The following is a 21,145-nucleotide window of genomic DNA, read 5'->3' on the forward strand; positions in this document are numbered from 1 at the left end:
GAGGGAGTGGTGGGATCGCTTGAAGTGAATGCTGATGTTGATGTAGTAGCGGTGGCACCACTTGAAGTGAATGTTGAGGGAGTGGTGGCATCACTTGAAGTGACTGTCGATGTAGTTGAGGGAATGTTGGCCAATGTTGAAGTTACTGTCGGTGTAGTAGTGGTGGTATCACTTGAAGTTAAATTCGATGTAGTTGAGGAAAAGGTGGCATCACTTGAAGTGACTGTCGATGTTCTTGAGAGAGTGGTGGTATCACTTGAATTGGGTGTTAATGTTGTATCATCTGAAGTGACGTCTGATGTAGTTGAGTGAGATGTGGCATCAGTTGAAGTGAATTTTGATGTCGAGGGAGAGGTGGCATCACTTGATCTAAGTGCTGATGGTGATGGAGAAAAGGTGGCACCACTTGAAGCGAATTTTGAAGGAGCGGTGGCATCGCTTGAAGTTACTGCTGATGTTGATGTAACAGTGGTGTCATGACTTGAAGTGACTGTTGAGGCAGTGGTGGCATCACTTGACCTGACTATCGACGTAGTTGAGGGAATTCTGTCCACAGTTAATGTTACTGTCGGTGTAGTAGTGGTGGTATCACTTGAAGTTAAAGTTGATGTAGTTGAGGACGAGGTGGCATCACTTGAAGTGACTGTTGACAGAGTGGTGGCAACACTTGAACTGACTGTCAATGTACTTGAGGGAGTGGTGGCATCACTTGAAGTGGGTGTTGATGTAGTATGGTCTGAAGTGACTGTCGATGTAGTTGAGTGAGAGGTGGCATCACTTGAAGAGACTGTTGAGGGAGTGGTGGCATCAATTGAAGTGAATATTGATGTTGAGGGAGTGGTGACATCACTTGAAGTGGGTGTTGATGTAGTATCATCTGAAGTGACTGTCAATGTAGTTGAGTTAGAGGTGCCGTCACTTGAAGTGAATATTGATGCTGACGGAGAGGTGTCATCACTTGAAGTGAATGCTGATGTTGATGTAGTAGCGGTGGCACCACTTGAAGTGAATGTTGAGGGAGTGGTGGGATCACTTGAAGTGACTGCTGATATTGATGTAGTATTAGTGGCATCACTTGAAGTGACTGTTGAGGCAGTGGTGGCAACACTTGAACTGACTGTCAATGTACTTGAGGGAGTGGTGGCATCACTTGAAGTGGGTGTTGATGTAGCATCATCTGAAGTGACTGTCGATGTAGTTGAGTGAGAGGTGGCATCACTTGAAGCTGCTGTTGAGGGAGAGGTGGCATCACTTAAAATGACTGTTGATGTCGAGGGAGAGGTGCCATCACTTGAAGTGAATATTGATGTTAAGAGAGAGGTGCCATCACTTGAAGAGACTGTTGAGGGAGAGGTGGCATCTCTTAAAGTGACTGTTGATGTCGAGGGAGAGGTGGCATCAATTGAAGTGAATATTAATGTTGAGGGAGTGGAGGGATCACTTGAAGTGACTGCTGATGTTGATGTAGTATTAGTGGCATCACTTGAAGTGACTGTTGAGGCAGTGGTGGCAACACTTGAACTGACTGTCAATGTACTTGAGGGAGTGGTGGCATCACTTGAAGTGGTTGTTGATGTAGCATCATCTGAAGTGACTGTCGATGCAGTTAAGTGAGAGGTGGCATCACTTGAAGCTGCTGTTGAGGGAGTGGTGGCATCACTTAAAATGACTGTTGATGTCGAGGGAGAGGTGCCATCACTTGAAGTGAATATTGATGTTAAGAGAGAGGTGCCATCACTTGAAGAGACTGTTGAGGGAGTGGTGGCATCTCTTAAAGTGACTGTTGATGTTGAGGGAGAGGTGGCATCAATTGAAGTGAACATTGATGTCAAGGGGAGAGGTGGCATCACTTGAAGTGAATGCTGATGTTGATGTAGTAGCTGTGGCATCACTTGAAGTGACTATTGATGTAGATGAGGGAGTGGTGACATCACTTGAAGTGGCTTTTGAGGGAGTGGTGGAATTGCTTGAAATGACTGTCAATGTCAGTGTGGTAGTGGTGGCATCATTTGAAGTTGATGTCGTTGCAGTTGAGGGATTGGTGGCATCACTTGGAGTGACTGCTGAGGGAGTGGTGGCATCAAATGAAGAGACTGCTGATGTTGATACAGTAGCGGTGGCATCACTTGAAGCTACTGTTGAGGGAGTGGTGGCATCACTTGAAGTGAATATTGATGTTGATGGAGTGGTGACATCACTTGAAGTGGTTGTTGATGTAGCATCATCTGAAGTGACTGTCAATGTAGTTGAGTGAGAGGTGCCGTCACTTGAAGTGAATGCTGATGTTGATGTAGTAGCGGTGGCACCACTTGAAGTGAATGTTGAGGGAGTGGTGGGATCGCTTGAAGTGAATGCTGATGTTGATGTAGTAGCGGTGGCACCACTTGAAGTGAATGTTGAGGGAGTGGTGGCATCACTTGAAGTGACTGTCGATGTAGTTGAGGGAATGTTGGCCAATGTTGAAGTTACTGTCGGTGTAGTAGTGGTGGTATCACTTGAAGTTAAATTCGATGTAGTTGAGGAAAAGGTGGCATCACTAGAAGTGACTGTCGATGTTCTTGAGAGAGTGGTGGTATCACTTGAATTGGGTGTTAATGTTGTATCATCTGAAGTGACGTCTGATGTAGTTGAGTGAGATGTGGCATCAGTTGAAGTGAATTTTGATGTCGAGGGAGAGGTGGCATCACTTGATCTAAGTGCTGATGGTGATGGAGAAAAGGTGGCACCACTTGAAGCGAATTTTGAAGGAGCGGTGGCATCGCTTGAAGTTACTGCTGATGTTGATGTAACAGTGGTGTCATGACTTGAAGTGACTGTTGAGGCAGTGGTGGCATCACTTGACCTGACTATCGACGTAGTTGAGGGAATTCTGTCCACAGTTAATGTTACTGTCGGTGTAGTAGTGGTGGTATCACTTGAAGTTAAAGTTGATGTAGTTGAGGACGAGGTGGCATCACTTGAAGTGACTGTTGACAGAGTGGTGGCAACACTTGAACTGACTGTCAATGTACTTGAGGGAGTGGTGGCATCACTTGAAGTGGGTGTTGATGTAGTATGGTCTGAAGTGACTGTCGATGTAGTTGAGTGAGAGGTGGCATCACTTGAAGAGACTGTTGAGGGAGTGGTGGCATCAATTGAAGTGAATATTGATGTTGAGGGAGTGGTGACATCACTTGAAGTGGGTGTTGATGTAGTATCATCTGAAGTGACTGTCAATGTAGTTGAGTTAGAGGTGCCGTCACTTGAAGTGAATATTGATGCTGACGGAGAGGTGTCATCACTTGAAGTGAATGCTGATGTTGATGTAGTAGCGGTGGCACCACTTGAAGTGAATGTTGAGGGAGTGGTGGGATCACTTGAAGTGACTGCTGATATTGATGTAGTATTAGTGGCATCACTTGAAGTGACTGTTGAGGCAGTGGTGGCAACACTTGAACTGACTGTCAATGTACTTGAGGGAGTGGTGGCATCACTTGAAGTGGGTGTTGATGTAGCATCATCTGAAGTGACTGTCGATGTAGTTGAGTGAGAGGTGGCATCACTTGAAGCTGCTGTTGAGGGAGAGGTGGCATCACTTAAAATGACTGTTGATGTCGAGGGAGAGGTGCCATCACTTGAAGTGAATATTGATGTTAAGAGAGAGGTGCCATCACTTGAAGAGACTGTTGAGGGAGAGGTGGCATCTCTTAAAGTGACTGTTGATGTCGAGGGAGAGGTGGCATCAATTGAAGTGAACATTGATGTCAAGGGAGAGGTGGCATCACTTGAAGTGAACATTGATGTCGAGGGAGAGGTGGCATCACTTGAAGTGAATGCTGATGTTGATGTAGTAGCTGTGGCATCACTTGAAGTGACTATTGATGTAGATGAGGGAGTGGTGGCATCACTTGAAGTGGCTTTTGAGGGAGTGGTGGAATTGCTTGAAATGACTGTCAATGTCAGTGTGGTAGTGGTGGCATCATTTGAAGTTGACGTCGTTGCAGTTGAGGGATTGGTGGCATCACTTGGAGTGACTGTTGAGGGAGTGGTGGCATCAAATGAAGAGACTGCTGATGTTGATACAGTAGCGGTGGCATCACTTGAAGCTACTGTTGAGGGAGTGGTGGCATCACTTGAAGTGCATATTGATGTTGATGGAGTGGTGACATCACTTGAAGTGGTTGTTGATGTAGCATCATCTGAAGTGACTGTCAATGTAGTTGAGTGAGAGGTGCCGTCACTTGAAGTGAATGCTGATGTTGATGTAGTAGCGGTGGCACCACTTGAAGTGAATGTTGAGGGAGTGGTGGGATCGCTTGAAGTGAATGCTGATGTTGATGTAGTAGCGGTGGCACCACTTGAAGTGAATGTTGAGGGAGTGGTGGCATCACTTGAAGTGACTGTCGATGTAGTTGAGGGAATGTTGGCCAATGTTGAAGTTACTGTCGGTGTAGTAGTGGTGGTATCACTTGAAGTTAAATTCGATGTAGTTGAGGAAAAGGTGGCATCACTTGAAGTGACTGTCGATGTTCTTGAGAGAGTGGTGGTATCACTTGAATTGGGTGTTAATGTTGTATCATCTGAAGTGACGTTTGATGTAGTTGAGTGAGATGTGGCATCAGTTGAAGTGAATTTTGATGTCGAGGGAGAGGTGGCATCACTTGATCTAAGTGCTGATGGTGATGGAGAAAAGGTGGCACCACTTGAAGCGAATTTTGAAGGAGCGGTGGCATCGCTTGAAGTTACTGCTGATGTTGATGTAACAGTGGTGTCATGACTTGAAGTGACTGTTGAGGCAGTGGTGGCATCACTTGACCTGACTATCGACGTAGTTGAGGGAATTCTGTCCACAGTTAATGTTACTGTCGGTGTAGTGGTGGTGGTATCACTTGAAGTTAAAGTTGATGTAGTTGAGGACGAGGTGGCATCACTTGAAGTGACTGTTGACAGAGTGGTGGCAACACTTGAACTGACTGTCAATGTACTTGAGGGAGTGGTGGCATCACTTGAAGTGGGTGTTGATGTAGTATGGTCTGAAGTGACTGTCGATGTAGTTGAGTGAGAGGTGGCATCACTTGAAGAGACTGTTGAGGGAGTGGTGGCATCAATTGAAGTGAATATTGATGTTGAGGGAGTGGTGACATCACTTGAAGTGGGTGTTGATGTAGTATCATCTGAAGTGACTGTCAATGTAGTTGAGTTAGAGGTGCCGTCACTTGAAGTGAATATTGATGTTGACGGAGAGGTGTCATCACTTGAAGTGAATGCTGATGTTGATGTAGTAGCGGTGGCACCACTTGAAGTTGACATCGTTGCAGTTGAGTGATTGGTGGCATCACTTGGAGTGACTGTTGAGGGAGTGGTGGCATCAAATGAAGTGACTGCTGATGTTGATACAGTAGCGGTGGCATCACTTGAAGCTACTGTTGAGGGAGTGGTGGCATCACTTGAAGTGAATATTGATGTTGAGGGAGTGGTGGCATCACTTGATGTGGGTGTTGATATAGTATCATCTGAAGTGACTGTCAATGTTGTTGAGTGAGAGGTGCCGTCACTTGAAGTGAATTTTGATGCTGATGGAGATGTGGCATCACTTGAAGTGACTGCTGATGTTGATGTAGTATTAGTGGCATCACTTGAAGTGACTGTCGATGTAGTTGAGGGAATGTTGGCCAATGATGAAGTTACTGTCGGTGTAGTAGTGGTGGTATCACTTGAAGTTAAATTCGATGTAGTTGAGGAAGAGGTGGCATCACTTGAAGTGACTGTCGATGTTCTTGAGAGAGTGGTGGTATCACTTGAATTGGGTGTTAATGTAGTATCATCTGAAGTGACGTTTGATGTAGTTGAGTGAGATGTGGCATCAGTTGAAGTGAATTTTGATGTCGAGGGAGAGGTGCCATCACTTGAAGTGACTGCTGATGGTGATGGAGAAAAGGTGGCACCACTTGAAGTGAATGTTGAAGGAACAGTGTTATCGCTTGAAGTGACTGCTGATGTTGATTTAGTAGAGGTGCCATCACTTGAAGCGAATTTTGAAGGAGCGGTGGCATCGCTTGAAGTTACTGCTGATGTTGATGTAACAGTGGTGTCATGACTTGAAGTGACTGTTGAGGCAGTGGTGGCATCACTTGACCTGACTATCGACGTAGTTGAGGGAATTCTGTCCACAGTTAATGTTACTGTCGGTGTAGTGGTGGTGGTATCACTTGAAGTTAAAGTTGATGTAGTTGAGGACGAGGTGGCATCACTTGAAGTGACTGTTGACAGAGTGGTGGCAACACTTGAACTGACTGTCAATGTACTTGAGGGAGTGGTGGCATCACTTGAAGTGGGTGTTGATGTAGTATGGTCTGAAGTGACTGTCGATGTAGTTGAGTGAGAGGTGGCATCACTTGAAGAGACTGTTGAGGGAGTGGTGGCATCAATTGAAGTGAATATTGATGTTGAGGGAGTGGTGACATCACTTGAAGTGGGTGTTGATGTAGTATCATCTGAAGTGACTGTCAATGTAGTTGAGTTAGAGGTGCCGTCACTTGAAGTGAATATTGATGCTGACGGAGAGGTGTCATCACTTGAAGTGAATGCTGATGTTGATGTAGTAGCGGTGGCACCACTTGAAGTTGACATCGTTGCAGTTGAGGGATTGGTGGCATCACTTGGAGTGACTGTTGAGGGAGTGGTGGCATCAAATGAAGTGACTGCTGATGTTGATACAGTAGCGGTGGCATCACTTGAAGCTACTGTTGAGGGAGTGGTGGCATCACTTGAAGTGAATATTGATGTTGAGGGAGTGGTGGCATCACTTGATGTGGGTGTTGATATAGTATCATCTGAAGTGACTGTCAATGTTGTTGAGTGAGAGGTGCCGTCACTTGAAGTGAATTTTGATGCTGATGGAGATGTGGCATCACTTGAAGTGACTGCTGATGTTGATGTAGTATTAGTGGCATCACTTGAAGTGACTGTCGATGTAGTTGAGGGAATGTTGGCCAATGATGAAGTTACTGTCGGTGTAGTAGTGGTGGTATCACTTGAAGTTAAATTCGATGTAGTTGAGTGAGAGGTGGCATCACTTGAAGAGACTGTTGAGGGAGTGGTGGCATCAATTGAAGTGAATATTGATGTTGAGGGAGTGGTGACATCACTTGAAGTGGGTGTTGATGTAGTATCATCTGAAGTGACTGTCAATGTAGTTGAGTTAGAGGTGCCGTCACTTGAAGTGAATATTGATGCTGACGGAGAGGTGTCATCACTTGAAGTGAATGCTGATGTTGATGTAGTAGCGGTGGCACCACTTGAAGTTGACATCGTTGCAGTTGAGGGATTGGTGGCATCACTTGGAGTGACTGTTGAGGGAGTGGTGGCATCAAATGAAGTGACTGCTGATGTTGATACAGTAGCGGTGGCATCACTTGAAGCTACTGTTGAGGGAGTGGTGGCATCACTTGAAGTGAATATTGATGTTGAGGGAGTGGTGGCATCACTTGATGTGGGTGTTGATATAGTATCATCTGAAGTGACTGTCAATGTTGTTGAGTGAGAGGTGCCGTCACTTGAAGTGAATTTTGATGCTGATGGAGATGTGGCATCACTTGAAGTGACTGCTGATGTTGATGTAGTATTAGTGGCATCACTTGAAGTGACTGTCGATGTAGTTGAGGGAATGTTGGCCAATGATGAAGTTACTGTCGGTGTAGTAGTGGTGGTATCACTTGAAGTTAAATTCGATGTAGTTGAGGAAGAGGTGGCATCACTTGAAGTGACTGTCGATGTTCTTGAGAGAGTGGTGGTATCACTTGAATTGGGTGTTAATGTAGTATCATCTGAAGTGACGTTTGATGTAGTTGAGTGAGATGTGGCATCAGTTGAAGTGAATTTTGATGTCGAGGGAGAGGTGCCATCACTTGAAGTGACTGCTGATGGTGATGGAGAAAAGGTGGCACCACTTGAAGCGAATTTTGAAGGAGCGGTGGCATCGCTTGAAGTTACTGCTGATGTTGATGTAACAGTGGTGTCATGACTTGAAGTGACTGTTGAGGCAGTGGTGGCATCACTTGACCTGACTGTCGACGTAGTTGAGGGAATTCTGTCCACAGTTAATGTTACTGTCGGTGTAGTAGTGGTGGTATCACTTGAAGTTAAAGTTGATGTAGTTGAGGACGAGGTGGCATCACTTGAAGTGACTGTTGACAGAGTGGTGGCAACACTTGAACTGACTGTCAATGTACTTGAGGGAGTGGTGGCATCACTTGAAGTGGGTGTTGATGTAGTATGGTCTGAAGTGACTGTCGATGTAGTTGAGTGAGAGGTGGCATCACTTGAGGTGAATATTGATGTCGAGGGAGAGGTGGCATTACTTGAAGTGATTGTTGAGGGAGTGGTGGCATCACTTGAAGAGACTGCTGATGTTGATGTAGTAGATTTGGCACCACTTGAAGTGAATGTTGAAGGGACAGTGTTATCGCTTGAAGTGACTGATGATGTAGATGAGGGAGTGGTGGCATCATTTGAAGTTGACCTCGATGCAGTTGAGGGATTGGTGGCATCACTTGAAGAGACTGCTGATGTTGATGTAGTAGCGGTGGCATCACTTGAAGGGACTGTTGAGGGAGTGGTGCCATCACTTAAAGTGACTGTTGATGTCGAGGGAGAAATGGCATCACTTGAACTGAATGATGATGTTGATGTAGTAGCTGTGGCACCACTTGAAGTAAATGTTGAAGGAACAGTGTTATCGCTTGAAGTGACTGATGATGTTGATGTAGGAGTGGTGGCATCTCTTGAAGTGACTATTGATGTAGATGAGGGAGTGGTTGCATGATTTGAAGTGGTTTTTGAGGGAGTGGTGGAATCGCTTGAAGTGACTGTTAATGTCGATGTAGTAGTGGTGACATCTCTTGAAGTTGATGTCGATGCAGTTGAGGGATTGGTGGCATCACTTGGAGTGACTGTTGAGGCAGTGGTGGCATCACTTGACCTGACTGTCGACGTAGTTGAGGGAATTCTGTTCACAGTTAATGTTACTGACGGTGTAGTAGTGGTGGTATCACTTGAAGTTAAAGTTGATGTAGTTGAGGAAGAGGTGGCATCACCTGAAGTGACTATTGACAGAGAGGTGGCAAAACTGGAACTGACTGGCGATGTACTTGAGGGAGTGGTGGCATCACTTGAAGTGGGTGTTGATGTAGTATAATCTGAATTGACTGTCAATGTAGTTGAGTGAGAGGTGGAATCACTTGAAGTGAATATTGATGTCGAGGGAGAGGTGGCATCACTTGAAGTGACTGTTGAGGGAGTGGTGAGATCGCTTGAAGTGACTGCTAATGTTGATGTAGTAGTGGTGGCATCACTTGAAGTGACTGTTGTTGTAGTTGAGGGAATGGTGGCAGCAGTTGAAGATACTGTTGGTGTAGTACTGGTGGCATCACCTGAAGTGACCGTTGATGTAGTTGAGGAAGAGGTGGCATCACTTGAAGTGACTGTTGACAGAGTGGTGGCAACACTTGAACTGACTGTCAATGTACTTGAGGGAGTGGTGGCATCACTTGATGTGGGTGTTGATGTAGTATGGTCTGAAGTGACGGTCGATGTTGTTGAGTGAGAGGTGGCATCACTTGAAGTGAATATTGATGACGAGGGAGAGGTGGCATAACTAAAAGTGACTGTTGAGGGAGTGGTGGTATCACTTGAAAAGACTGCTGATGTTGATGTAGTAGCTTTGGCATCACTTGAAGTGAATGTTGAAGGAAAAGTGTTATCGCTTGAAGTGACTGCTGATGTAGATGAGGAAGATGTTGCATCCCCTGAAGTGGGTGTCTTTGTGGCTTCATCTGAAGTGACTGTCGATAAAGTTGAGGGAGTGATGGCATCACTTGAAGTGACTGTTGAGGCAGTGGTGGCAACACTTGAACTGACTATCGATGGACTTGAGGGAGTGGTGGCATCACTTGAAGTGGTTGTTGATGTAGCATCGTCTGAAATGACTGTCGATGTAGTTGAGTGAGAGGTGGCATCACTTGAAGCTACTGTTGAGGGAGTGGTGGCATCACTTAAAATTACTGTTGATGTTGAGGGAGAGGTGGCATCACTTGATGTGAATATTGATGTTCTGAGAGAGGTGCCATCACTTGAAGAGACTGTTGAGGGAGTGGTGGCATCACTTAAAGTGACTGTTGATGTCGAGGGAGAGGTGGCATCAATTGAAGTGAATATTGATGTTGAGGGAGTGGAGGGATCACTTGAAGTGACTGCTGATGTTGATGTAGTATTAGTGGCATCACTTGAAGTGACTGTTGAGGCAGTGGTGGCAACACTTGAACTGACTGTCAATGTACTTGAGGGAGTGGTGGCATCACTTGAAGTGGTTGTTGATGTAGCATCATCTGAAGTGACTGTCGATGTAGTTAAGTGAGAGGTGGCATCACTTGAAGCTGCTGTTGAGGGAGTGGTGGCATCACTTAAAATGAATGTTGATGTCGAGGGAGAGGTGCCATCACTTGAAGTGAATATTGATGTTAAGAGAGAGGTGCCATCACTTGAAGAGACTGTTGAGGGAGTGGTGGCATCTCTTAAAGTGACTGTTGATGTTGAGGGAGAGGTGGCATCAATTGAAGTGAACATTGATGTCAAGGGAGAGGTGGCATCACTTGAAGTGAATGCTGATGTTGATGTAGTAGCTGTGGCATCACTTGAAGTGACTATTGATGTAGATGAGGGAGTGATGACATCACTTGAAGTGGCTTTTGAGGGAGTGGTGGAATTGCTTGAAATGACTGTCAATGTCAGTGTGGTATTGGTGGCATCATTTGAAGTTGATGTCGTTGCAGTTGAGGGATTGGTGGCATCACTTGGAGTGACTGCTGAGGGAGTGGTGGAGTCAAATGAAGAGACTGCTGATGTTGATACAGTAGCGGTGGCATCACTTGAAGCTACTGTTGAGGGAGTGGTGGCATCACTTGAAGTGAATATTGATGTTGATGGAGTGGTGACATCACTTGAAGTGGTTGTTGATGTAGCATCATCTGAAGTGACTGTCAATGTAGTTGAGTGAGAGGTGCCGTCACTTGAAGTGAATGCTGATGTTGATGTAGTAGCGGTGGCACCACTTGAAGTGAATGTTGAGGGAGTGGTGGGATCGCTTGAAGTGAATGCTGATGTTGATGTAGTAGCGGTGGCACCACTTGAAGTGAATGTTGAGGGAGTGGTGGCATCACTTGAAGTGACTGTCGATGTAGTTGAGGGAATGTTGGCCAATGTTGAAGTTACTGTCGGTGTAGTAGTGGTGGTATCACTTGAAGTTAAATTCGATGTAGTTGAGGAAAAGGTGGCATCACTTGAAGTGACTGTCGATGTTCTTGAGAGAGTGGTGGTATCACTTGAATTGGGTGTTAATGTTGTATCATCTGAAGTGACGTTTGATGTAGTTGAGTGAGATGTGGCATCACTTGATCTAAGTGCTGATGGTGATGGAGAAAAGGTGGCACCACTTGAAGCGAATTTTGAAGGAGCGGTGGCATCACTTGAAGTTACTGCTGATGTTGATGTAACAGTGGTGTCATGACTTGAAGTGACTGTTGAGGCAGTGGTGGCATCACTTGACCTGACTATCGACGTAGTTGAGGGAATTCTGTCCACAGTTAATGTTACTGTCGGTGTAGTAGTGGTGGTATCACTTAAAGTGACTGTTGATGTCGAGGGAGAAATGGCATCACTTGAACTGAATGATGATGTTGATGTAGTAGCTGTGGCACCACTTGAAGTAAATGTTGAAGGAACAGTGTTATCTCTTGAAGTGACTGATGATGTTGATGTAGGAGTGGTGGCATCTCTTGAAGTGACTATTGATGTAGATGAGGGAGTGGTTGCATGACTTGAAGTGGTTTTTGAGGGAGTTGTGGAATCGCTTGAAGTGACTGTTAATGTCGATGTAGTAATGGTGACATCTCTTGAAGTTGATGTCGATGCAGTTGAGGGATTGGTGGCATCACTTGGAGTGACTGTTGAGGCAGTGGTGGCATCACTTGACCTGACTGTCGACGTAGTTGAGGGAATTCTGTCCACAGTTAATGTTACTGTCGGTGTAGTAGTGGTGGTATCACTTAAAGTTAAAGTTGATGTAGTTGAGGAAGAGGTGGCATCACTTGAAGTGACTGTTGACAGAGTGGTGGCAACACTTGAACTGACTGTCAATGTACTTGAGGGAGTGGTGGCATCACTTGAAGTGGGTGTTGATGTAGTATCGTCTGAAGTGACTGTCGATGTAGTTGAGTGAGAGGTGGCATCACTTGAAGCTACTGTTGAGGGAGTGGTGGCATCACTTAAAATGAATGTTGATGTCGAGGGAGAGGTGCCATCACTTGAAGTGAATATTGATGTTAAGAGAGAGGTGCCATCACTTGAAGAGACTGTTGAGGGAGTGGTGGCATCTCTTAAAGTGACTGTTGATGTTGAGGGAGAGGTGGCATCAATTGAAGTGAACATTGATGTCAAGGGAGAGGTGGCATCACTTGAAGTGAATGCTGATGTTGATGTAGTAGCTGTGGCATCACTTGAAGTGACTATTGATGTAGATGAGGGAGTGATGACATCACTTGAAGTGGCTTTTGAGGGAGTGGTGGAATTGCTTGAAATGACTGTCAATGTCAGTGTGGTATTGGTGGCATCATTTGAAGTGAACATTGATGTCAAGGGAGAGGTGGCATCACTTGAAGAGACTGCTGATGTTGATGTAGTAGCGGTGGCATCACTTGAAGGGACTGTTGAGGGAGTAGTGCCATCACTTAAAGTGACTGTTGATGTCGAGGGATAAATGGCATCACTTGAACTGAATGATGATGTTGTAGCTGTGGCACCACTTGAAGTAAATGTTGAAGGAACAGTGTTATCGCTTGAAGTGACTGATGATGTTGATGTAGGAGTGGTGGCATCTCTTGAAATGACTATTGATGTAGATGAGGGAGTGGTTGTATGACTTGAAGTGGTTTTTGAGGGAGTGGTGGAATCCCTTGAAGTGACTGTTAATGTCCATGTAGTAGTGGTGACATCTCTTGAAGTTGATGTCGATGCAGTTGAGGGATTGGTGGCATCACTTGGAGTGACTGTTGAGGCAGTGGTGGCATCACTTGAAGTGACTGTCGATGTAGTTGAGGGAATTGTGGCCACAGTTAATATTACTGTCGGTGTAGTAGTGGTGGTAACACTTGAAGTGAAAGTCAATGTAGTTGAGGGAGAGGTGGCATCACTTGAAGCGAATGTTGATGTAGTTGATGAAGGGGTTACATCATCTGAAGTGTCTGTTAAAGTAGTTGAGGGAGTGATGGCATCAATTGAAGTGAATGTTGATGTAGTTGAGGAAGATGTTGCATCCCCTGAAGTGGGTGTCGATGTGGCATCATCTGAAGTGACTGTCGATAAATTTGAGGGAGTGATGGCATCACTTGAAGTGACTGTTGAGGGAGTGGTGGCAACACTTGAACTGACTATCGATGTACTTGAGGGAGTGGTGGCATCACTTGAAGTGGTTGTTGATGTAACATCGTCTGAAGTGACTGTCGATGTAGTTGAGTGAGAGGTGGCATCACTTGAAGCTACTGTTGAGGGAGTGGTGGCATCACTTAAAATTACTGTTGATGTTGATGGAGAGGTGGCATCACTTGAAGTGAATATTGATGTTCTGAGAGAGGTGCCATCACTTGAAGAGACTGTTGAGGGAGTGGTGGCATCACTTAAAGTGACTGTTGATGTCGAGGGAGAGGTGGCATCAATTGAAGTGAATATTGATGTTGCGGGAGTGGTGGCATCACTTGAAATGACTGTTGAGGCAGTGGTGGCAACACTTGAACTGACTGTCAATGTACTTGAGGGAGTGGTGGCATCACTTGAAGTGGTTGTTGATGTAGCATCATCTGATATGACTGTCGATGTAGTTGAGTGAGAGGTGGCATCACTTGAAGCTGCTGTTGATGGAGTGGTGGCATCACTTGAAGTGAATATTGATGTTAAGAGAGAGGTGCCATCACTTGAAGAGACTGTTGAGGGAGTGGTGGCATCTCTTAAAGTGACTGTTGATGTTGAGGGAGAGGTGGCATCAATTGAAGTGAACATTGATGTCGAGGGAGAGGTGGCATCACTTGAAGTGAATGCTGATGTTGATGTAGTAGCTGTGGCATCACTTGAAGTGACTATTGATGTAGATGAGGGAGTGGTGACATCACTTGAAGTGGCTTTTGAGGGAGTGGTGGAATTGCTTGAAATGACTGTCAATGTCAGTGTGGTAGTGGTGGCATCATTTGAAGTTGATGTAGTTGCAGTTAAGGGATTGGTGGCATCACTTGGAGTGACTGCTGAGGGAGTGGTGGCATCAAATGAAGAGACTGCTGATGTTGATACAGTAGCGGTGGCATCACTTGAAGCTACTGTTGAGGGAGTGGTGGCATCACTTGAAGTGAATATTGATGTTGATGGAGAGGTGACATCACTTGAAGTGGTTGTTGATATAGTATCATCTGAAGTGACTGTCAATGTAGTTGAGTGAGAGGTGCCATCACTTGAAGTGAATGCTGATGTTGATGTAGTAGCGGTGGCACCACTTGAAGTGAATGTTGAGGGAGTGGTGGGATCGCTTGAAGTGAATGCTGATGTTGATGTAGTAGCGGTGGCACCACTTGAAGTGACTGTCGATGTAGTTGAGGGAATGTTGGCCAATGTTGAAGTTACTGTCGGTGTAGTAGTGGTGGTATCACTTGAAGTTAAATTCGATGTAGTTGAGGAAAAGGTGGCATCACTTGAAGTAACTGTCGATGTTCTTGAGAGAGTGGTGGTATCACTTGAATTGGGTGTTAATGTAGTATCATCTGAAGTGACGTTTGATGTAGTTGAGTGAGATGTGGCATCAGTTGAAGTGAATTTTGATGTCGAGGGAGAGGTGCCATCACTTGAAGTGACTGCTGATGGTGATGGAGGAAAGGTGGCACCACTTGAAGTGAATGTTGAAGGAACAGTGTTATCGCTTGAAGTGACTGCTGATGTTGATTTAGTAGAGGTGCCATCACTTGAAGCGAATTTTGAAGGAGAGGTGGCATCGCTTGAAGTTACTGCTGATGTTGATGTAACAGTGGTGTCATGACTTGAAGTGACTGTTGAGGCAGTGGTGGCATCACTTGACCTGACTGTTGACGTAGTTGAGGGAATTCTGTCCACAGTTAATGTTACTGTCGGTGTAGTAGTGGTGGTATCACTTGAAGTTAAAGTTGATGTAGTTGAGGACGAGGTGGCATCACTTGAAGTGACTGTTGACAGAGTGGTGGCAACACTTGAACTGACTGTCAATGTACTTGTGGGAGTGGTGGCATCACTCGAAGTGGGTGTTGATGTAGTATGGTCTGAAGTGACTGTCGATGTAGTTGAGTGAGAGGTGGCATCACTTGAGGTGAATATTGATGTCGAGGGAGAGGTGGCATTACTTGAAGAGACTGCTGATGTTGATGTAGTAGCTTTGGCACCACTTGAAGTGAATGTTGAAGGGACAGTGTTTTCGCTTGAAGTGACTGATGATGTAGATGAGGGAGTGGTGGCATCATTTGAAGTTGACCTCGATGCAGTTGAGGGATTGGTGGCATCACTTGAAGAGACTGCTGATGTTGATGTAGTAGCGGTGGCATCACTTGAAGGGACTGTTGAGGGAGTGGTGCCATCACTTAAAGTGACTGTTGATGTCGAGGGAGAAATGGCATCACTTGAACTGAATGATGATGTTGATGTAGTAGCTGTGGCACCACTTGAAGTAAATGTTGAAGGAACAGTGTTATCGCTTGAAGTGACTGCTGATGTAGAAGAGGGAGTGGTGGCATCTCTTGAAGTGACTATTGATGTAGATGAGGGAGTGGTTGCATGCCTTGAAGTGGTTTTTGAGGGAGTGGTGGAATCGCTTGAAGTGACTGTTAATGTCGATGTAGTAGTGGTGACATCTCTTGAAGTTGATGTCGATGCAGTTGAGGGATTGGTGGCATCACTTGAAGTGACTGTTGAGGCAGTGGTGGCATCACTTGACCTGACTGTCGACGTAGTTGAGGGAATTCTGTCCACAGTTAATGTTACTGTCGGTGTAGTAGTGGTGGTATCACTTGAAGTTAAAGTTGATGTAGTTGAGGAAGAGGTGGCATCACCTGAAGTGACTATTGACAGAGAGGTGGCAAAACTGGAACTGACTGTCAATGTACTTGAAGGAGTGGTGGCATCACCTGAAGTGGGTGTTGATGTAGTATAATCTGAAGTGACTGTCAATGTAGTTGAGTGAGAGGTGGCATCACTTGAACAGACTGTCAATGTACTTGAGGGAGTGGTGGAATCACTTGAAGAGACTGCTGATGTTGATACAGTAGCGGTGGCATCACTTGAAGCTGCTGTTGAGGGAGTGGTGGCATCACTTGAAGTGAATATTGATGTTGAGGGAGTGGTGGCATCACTTGAAGTGACTGTTGACAGAGAGGTGGCAAAACTGGAACTGACTGGCGATGTACTTGAGGGAGTGGTGGCATCACTTGAAGTGGGTGTTGATGTAGTATAATCTGAATTGACTGTCAATGTAGTTGAGTGAGAGGTGGCATCACTTGAAGTGAATATTGATGTCGAGGGAGAGGTGGCATCACTTGAAGTGACTGTTGAGGGAGTGGTGGGATCGCTTGAAGTGACTGCTAATGTTGCTGTAGTAGTGGTTGCATCACTTGAAGTGACTGTTGTTGTAGTTAAGTGAATGGTGGCAGCAGTTGAAGATACTGTTGGTGTAGTAGCGGTGGCATCACTTGAAGGGACTGTTGAGGGAGTGGTGCCATCACTGAAAGTGACTGTTGATGTCGAGGGAGAAATGGCATCACTTGAACTGAATGATGATGTTGATGTAGTAGCTGTGGCACCACTTGAAGTAAATGTTGAAGGAACAGTGTTATCGCTTGAAGTGACTGATGATGTTGATGTAGGAGTGGTGGCATCTCTTGAAGTGACTATTGATGTAGATGAGGGAGTGGTTGCATGACTTGAAGTGGTTTTTGAGGGAGTTGTGGAATCGCTTGAAGTGACTGTTAATGTCGATGTAGTAGTGGTGACATCTCTTGAAGTTGATGTCGATGCAGTTGAGGGATTGGTGGCATCACTTGGAGTGACTGTTGAGGCAGTGGTGGCATCACTTGACCTGACTGTCGACGTAGTTGAGGGAATTCTGTCCACAGTTAATGTTACTGTCGGTGTAGTAGTGGTGGTATCACTTAAAGTTAAAGTTGATGTAGTTGAGGAAGAGGTGGGATCACTTGAAGTGACTGTTGACAGAGAGGTGGCAAAACTGGAACTGACTGGCGATGTACTTGAGGGAGTGGTGGCATCACTTGAAGTGGGTGTTGATGTAGTATCGTCTGAATTGACTGTCAATGTAGTTGAGTGAGAGGTGGCATCACTTGAAGTGAATATTGATGTCGAGGGAGAGGTGGCATCACTTGAAGTGACTGTTGAGGGAGTGGTGGGATCGCTTGAAGTGACTGCTAATGTTGATGTAGTAGTGGTGGCATCACTTGAAGTGACTGTTGTTGTAGTTGAGTGAATGGTGGCAGCAGTTGAAGATACTGTTGATGTAGTAGCGGTGGCATCACCTGAAGTGACCGTTGATGTAGTTGAGGAAGAGGTGGCATCACTTGAAGTGACTGTTGACAGAGTGGTGGCAACACTTGAACTGACTGTCAATGTACTTGAGGGAGTGGTGGCATCACTTGAAGTGGGTGTTGATGTAGTATAATCTGAAGTGACTGTCGATGTAGTTGAGTGAGAGGTGGCATCACTTGAAGTGGGTGTTGATGTAGTATGGTCTGAAGTGACGGTCGATGTTGTTGAGTGAGAGGTGGCATCACTTGAAGTGAATATTGATGTCGAGTGAGAGGTGGCATCACTTGAAGTGAATATTGATGACGAGGGAGAGGTGGCATAACTAAAAGTGATTGTTGAGGGAGTGGTGGCATCACTTGAAGAGACTGCCGATGTTGATGTCGTAGCTTTGGCATCACTTGAAGTGAATGTTGAAGGAAAAGTGTTATCGCTTGAAGTGACTGCTGATGTAGATGAGGGAGTGGTGGCATCATTTGAAGTGAATGTTGATGTAGTTGAGGAAGATGTTGCATCCCCTGAAGTGGGTGTCTTTGTGGCTTCATCTGAAGTGACTGTCGATAAAGATGAGGGAGTGCTGGCATCACTTGAAGTGACTGTTGAGGCAGTGGTGGCAACACTTGAACTGATTATCGATGTACTTGAGGGAGTGGTGGCATCACTTGAAGTGGTTGTTGATGTAGCATCGTCTGAAGTGACTGTCGATGTAGTTGAGTGAGAGGTGGCATCACTTGAAGCTACTGTTGAGGGAGTGGTGGCATCACTTAAAATTACTATTGATGTTGAGGGAGAGGTGGCATCACTTGAAGTGACTGTTAAGGTAGTGGTGGGATCGCTTGAAGTGACTGCTAATGTTGATGTAGTAGTGGTGGCATCACCTGAAGTGACCGTTGATGTAGTTGAGGAAGAGGTGGCATCACTTGAAGTGACTGTTGACAGAGTGGTGGCAACACTTGAACTGACTGTCAATGTACTTGAGGGAGTGGTGGCATCACTTGAAGTGGGTGTTGATGTAGTATGGTCTGAAGTGACGGTCGATGTTGTTGAGTGAGAGGTGGCATCACTTGAAGTGAATATTGATGTCGAGGGAGAGGTGGCATTACTTGAAGAGAATATTGATGTTCTGAGAGAGGTGCCATCACTTGAAGAGACTGTTGAGGGAGTGGTGGCATCACTTAAAGTGACTGTTGATGTCGAGGGAGAGGTGGCATCACTTGAAGTGACTGTCGATGTAGTTGAGGGAATGTTGGCCAAAGTTGAAGTTACTGTCGATGTAGGAGTGGTGGTATCACTTGAAGTTAAAGTCGATGTAGTTGAGGAAGAGGTGGCATCACTTGAAGTGACTGTCGATGTTCTTGAGGGAGTGGTGGTATCACCTGAAGTGGCTGTTAATGTAGTATCATCTGAAGTGACTTTTGATGTAGTTGAGTGAGATGTGGCATCAGTTGAAGTGAATTTTGATGTTGAGGGAGAGGTGGCATCACTTGATATAAATGCTGATGGTGATGGAGAAAAGGTGGCACCACTTGAAGTGAATGTTGAAGGAACAGTGTTATCGCTTGAAGTGACTGCTGATGTTGATTTAGTAGAGGTGGCATCACTTGAAGCGAATTTTGAAGGTGCGGAGGCCTCGCTTGAAGTTACTGCTGATGTTGATGTAACAGTGGTGTCATGACTTGAAGTGACTGTTGAGGCAGTGGTGGCATCACTTGACCTGACTGTCGACGTAGTTGAGGGAATTCTGTCCACAGTTAATGTTACTGTCGGTGTAGTAGTGGTTGCATCACTTGAAGTGACTGTTGAAGGAGTGGTGGCATCCTTTGAAGAGACTGTCAATGTCGATGTAGTAGTGGGAGTTGAGGGATCACTTGAAGTGACTGTTGAGGGAGTGGTGTTATCACTTGAAGTGACTGTCGACATAGTTGAGGGACTGCTGGCATCATCTGAAGTGACTGCTGAGGTATTAGTGGCATCACTTGAATGGAATGTCGATATCAATGTAGTAGAGCGAGTGAGGGCATCACTTGTGACTGTTGATGTAGTAGGGGTGGTATCACTTGAAGTGACTTTAGACATAGTAGACAGCGTGCTGGCATCACTTGAAGTGACTATTGATGTAGTTGAGGGAGTGGTGACATCACTTGAAGTGACTATTGATGTAGTTGATGGAGCGGTGGCATCACTTGAAGTGACTATTGATAGAGTGATGGCATCACTTGCAGTGGGTGTTGATGTAGTATCACTTGAAGTTACTGTCAATGTAGTAGTGGTGTTATCACTTGAAGTGACTGTCGACATAGTTGAGGGAGAAGTTACATTAGTTGAAGTGACTGTTGAGGGAGGGGTGGCATCACTTGAAGTAGGTGTTGATGTGTTGCCACTTAAAGTAACTGTAAACATAGTAGAGGGAGAGGTGGCATCACTTATTAAAGGGACTGTCAATGTCGATGTAGTAGAGTGAATGATGGCATCACTACTGACTGTCAATGTAGTAGTGGAAGTTGTGGGATCACTTGAAATGACTGTAGACATAGTAGACAGAGTGGTGGCATCACTTTTGACTGTCAATGTAGAAGTCAGAGTTTTGGGATCACTTGAAGTGACTATTGATGTAGTTGAGGGAGTTGTGACATCACTTGAGGTGACTTTCGAAATAGTAGAAGGAATGTTGGCCACAGTTGAAGTTACTGCTGATGTAGTTGAGGGGAAAGTGACTGTTGAGGGAGTGGTGGCATCAGTTGAAGGGACTGTCAATGTTGATGTATTAGAGCAAGTGATGGAATCACTTGTGACTGCCGATGTAGTTGAGGGAGTGGTGGCATCACTTGAAGTGACTGTTGATGGAGTGGTGGCATCATTTGAAGAGTCTGTCAATGTTGATGTAGTAGAGCGAGGGATGACATCACTTGTGACTGTCAATGTAGTAGTAAGAGTTGTGGAATCACTTGAAGTGACGGTAGACAAAGTAGAGGGAGTGTAGGCATTACTTTGAGTGACTGTTGAGGGAGTGGGGGCATCACTTGTGACTGTTGGTGTAGAGGGAGTGGTGGTCACAGTTGAAGTTACTGCTGATGTAGTTGAGGGAGAAATGACATCACTTGAAGTGACTGTTGAGGGAGTGGTGGCATTGCTTGTAGTGGTTGCTGACGTTGATGTAGTTGTGGTGGCATCACTTGAATAAACTTTTGATGTAGTGGAAGCTATACTTTCTATGGATTGATTGGTATTTGCTGTTGGAGTTGGTGAAACAGTGGTACCCATTGACATCTGACTGGTTACAGGCGCTGATGTTTCACTTGGGATTTTTAAAACATACTTGGTAATTTCATTCATCACTGAGGTAGATGTTGAATTATGTGATGTTGATGTATTTACTTGTGCTGTGTTTTCTACTTGTTCTGTGGTTGTGCTCTTCTCAGCATTAAAAATTGTTCTGGATGTTATGTTTGTGAAAACTGTGAATCAGAAGAAAAAAATATAAAAAAATATGAATTGATTTGATGTGACGACGTCATGTTTA

The 21,145-nt window shown here is 45.2% G+C and overlaps 1 protein-coding gene across 1 annotated transcript; it reads right to left on the minus strand.

Moving 5' to 3' along the window:
- Positions 1-1,806: 1,806 nt before the first annotated feature.
- On the minus strand, positions 1,807-20,523 carry LOC106581070 (serine-rich adhesin for platelets-like). The gene has a single exon (XM_045703395.1). The coding sequence runs from the start codon at positions 20,155-20,157 to the stop codon at positions 1,807-1,809; it is 18,351 nt and encodes a 6,116-aa protein (XP_045559351.1). The 5' UTR covers positions 20,158-20,523.
- Positions 20,524-21,145: the final 622 nt, after the last annotated feature.

Source organism: Salmo salar, chromosome ssa20, assembly GCF_905237065.1.
Source record: "Salmo salar chromosome ssa20, Ssal_v3.1, whole genome shotgun sequence".
NCBI classification, from domain to species: domain Eukaryota; kingdom Metazoa; phylum Chordata; class Actinopteri; order Salmoniformes; family Salmonidae; genus Salmo; species Salmo salar.

Coding starts and splice junctions, on each gene's coding strand:
- LOC106581070 (XM_045703395.1), bottom strand. CDS start 20,157: ATGTCTACAGTCATTTCAAGTGATCCCACAACTTCCACTACTACATTG.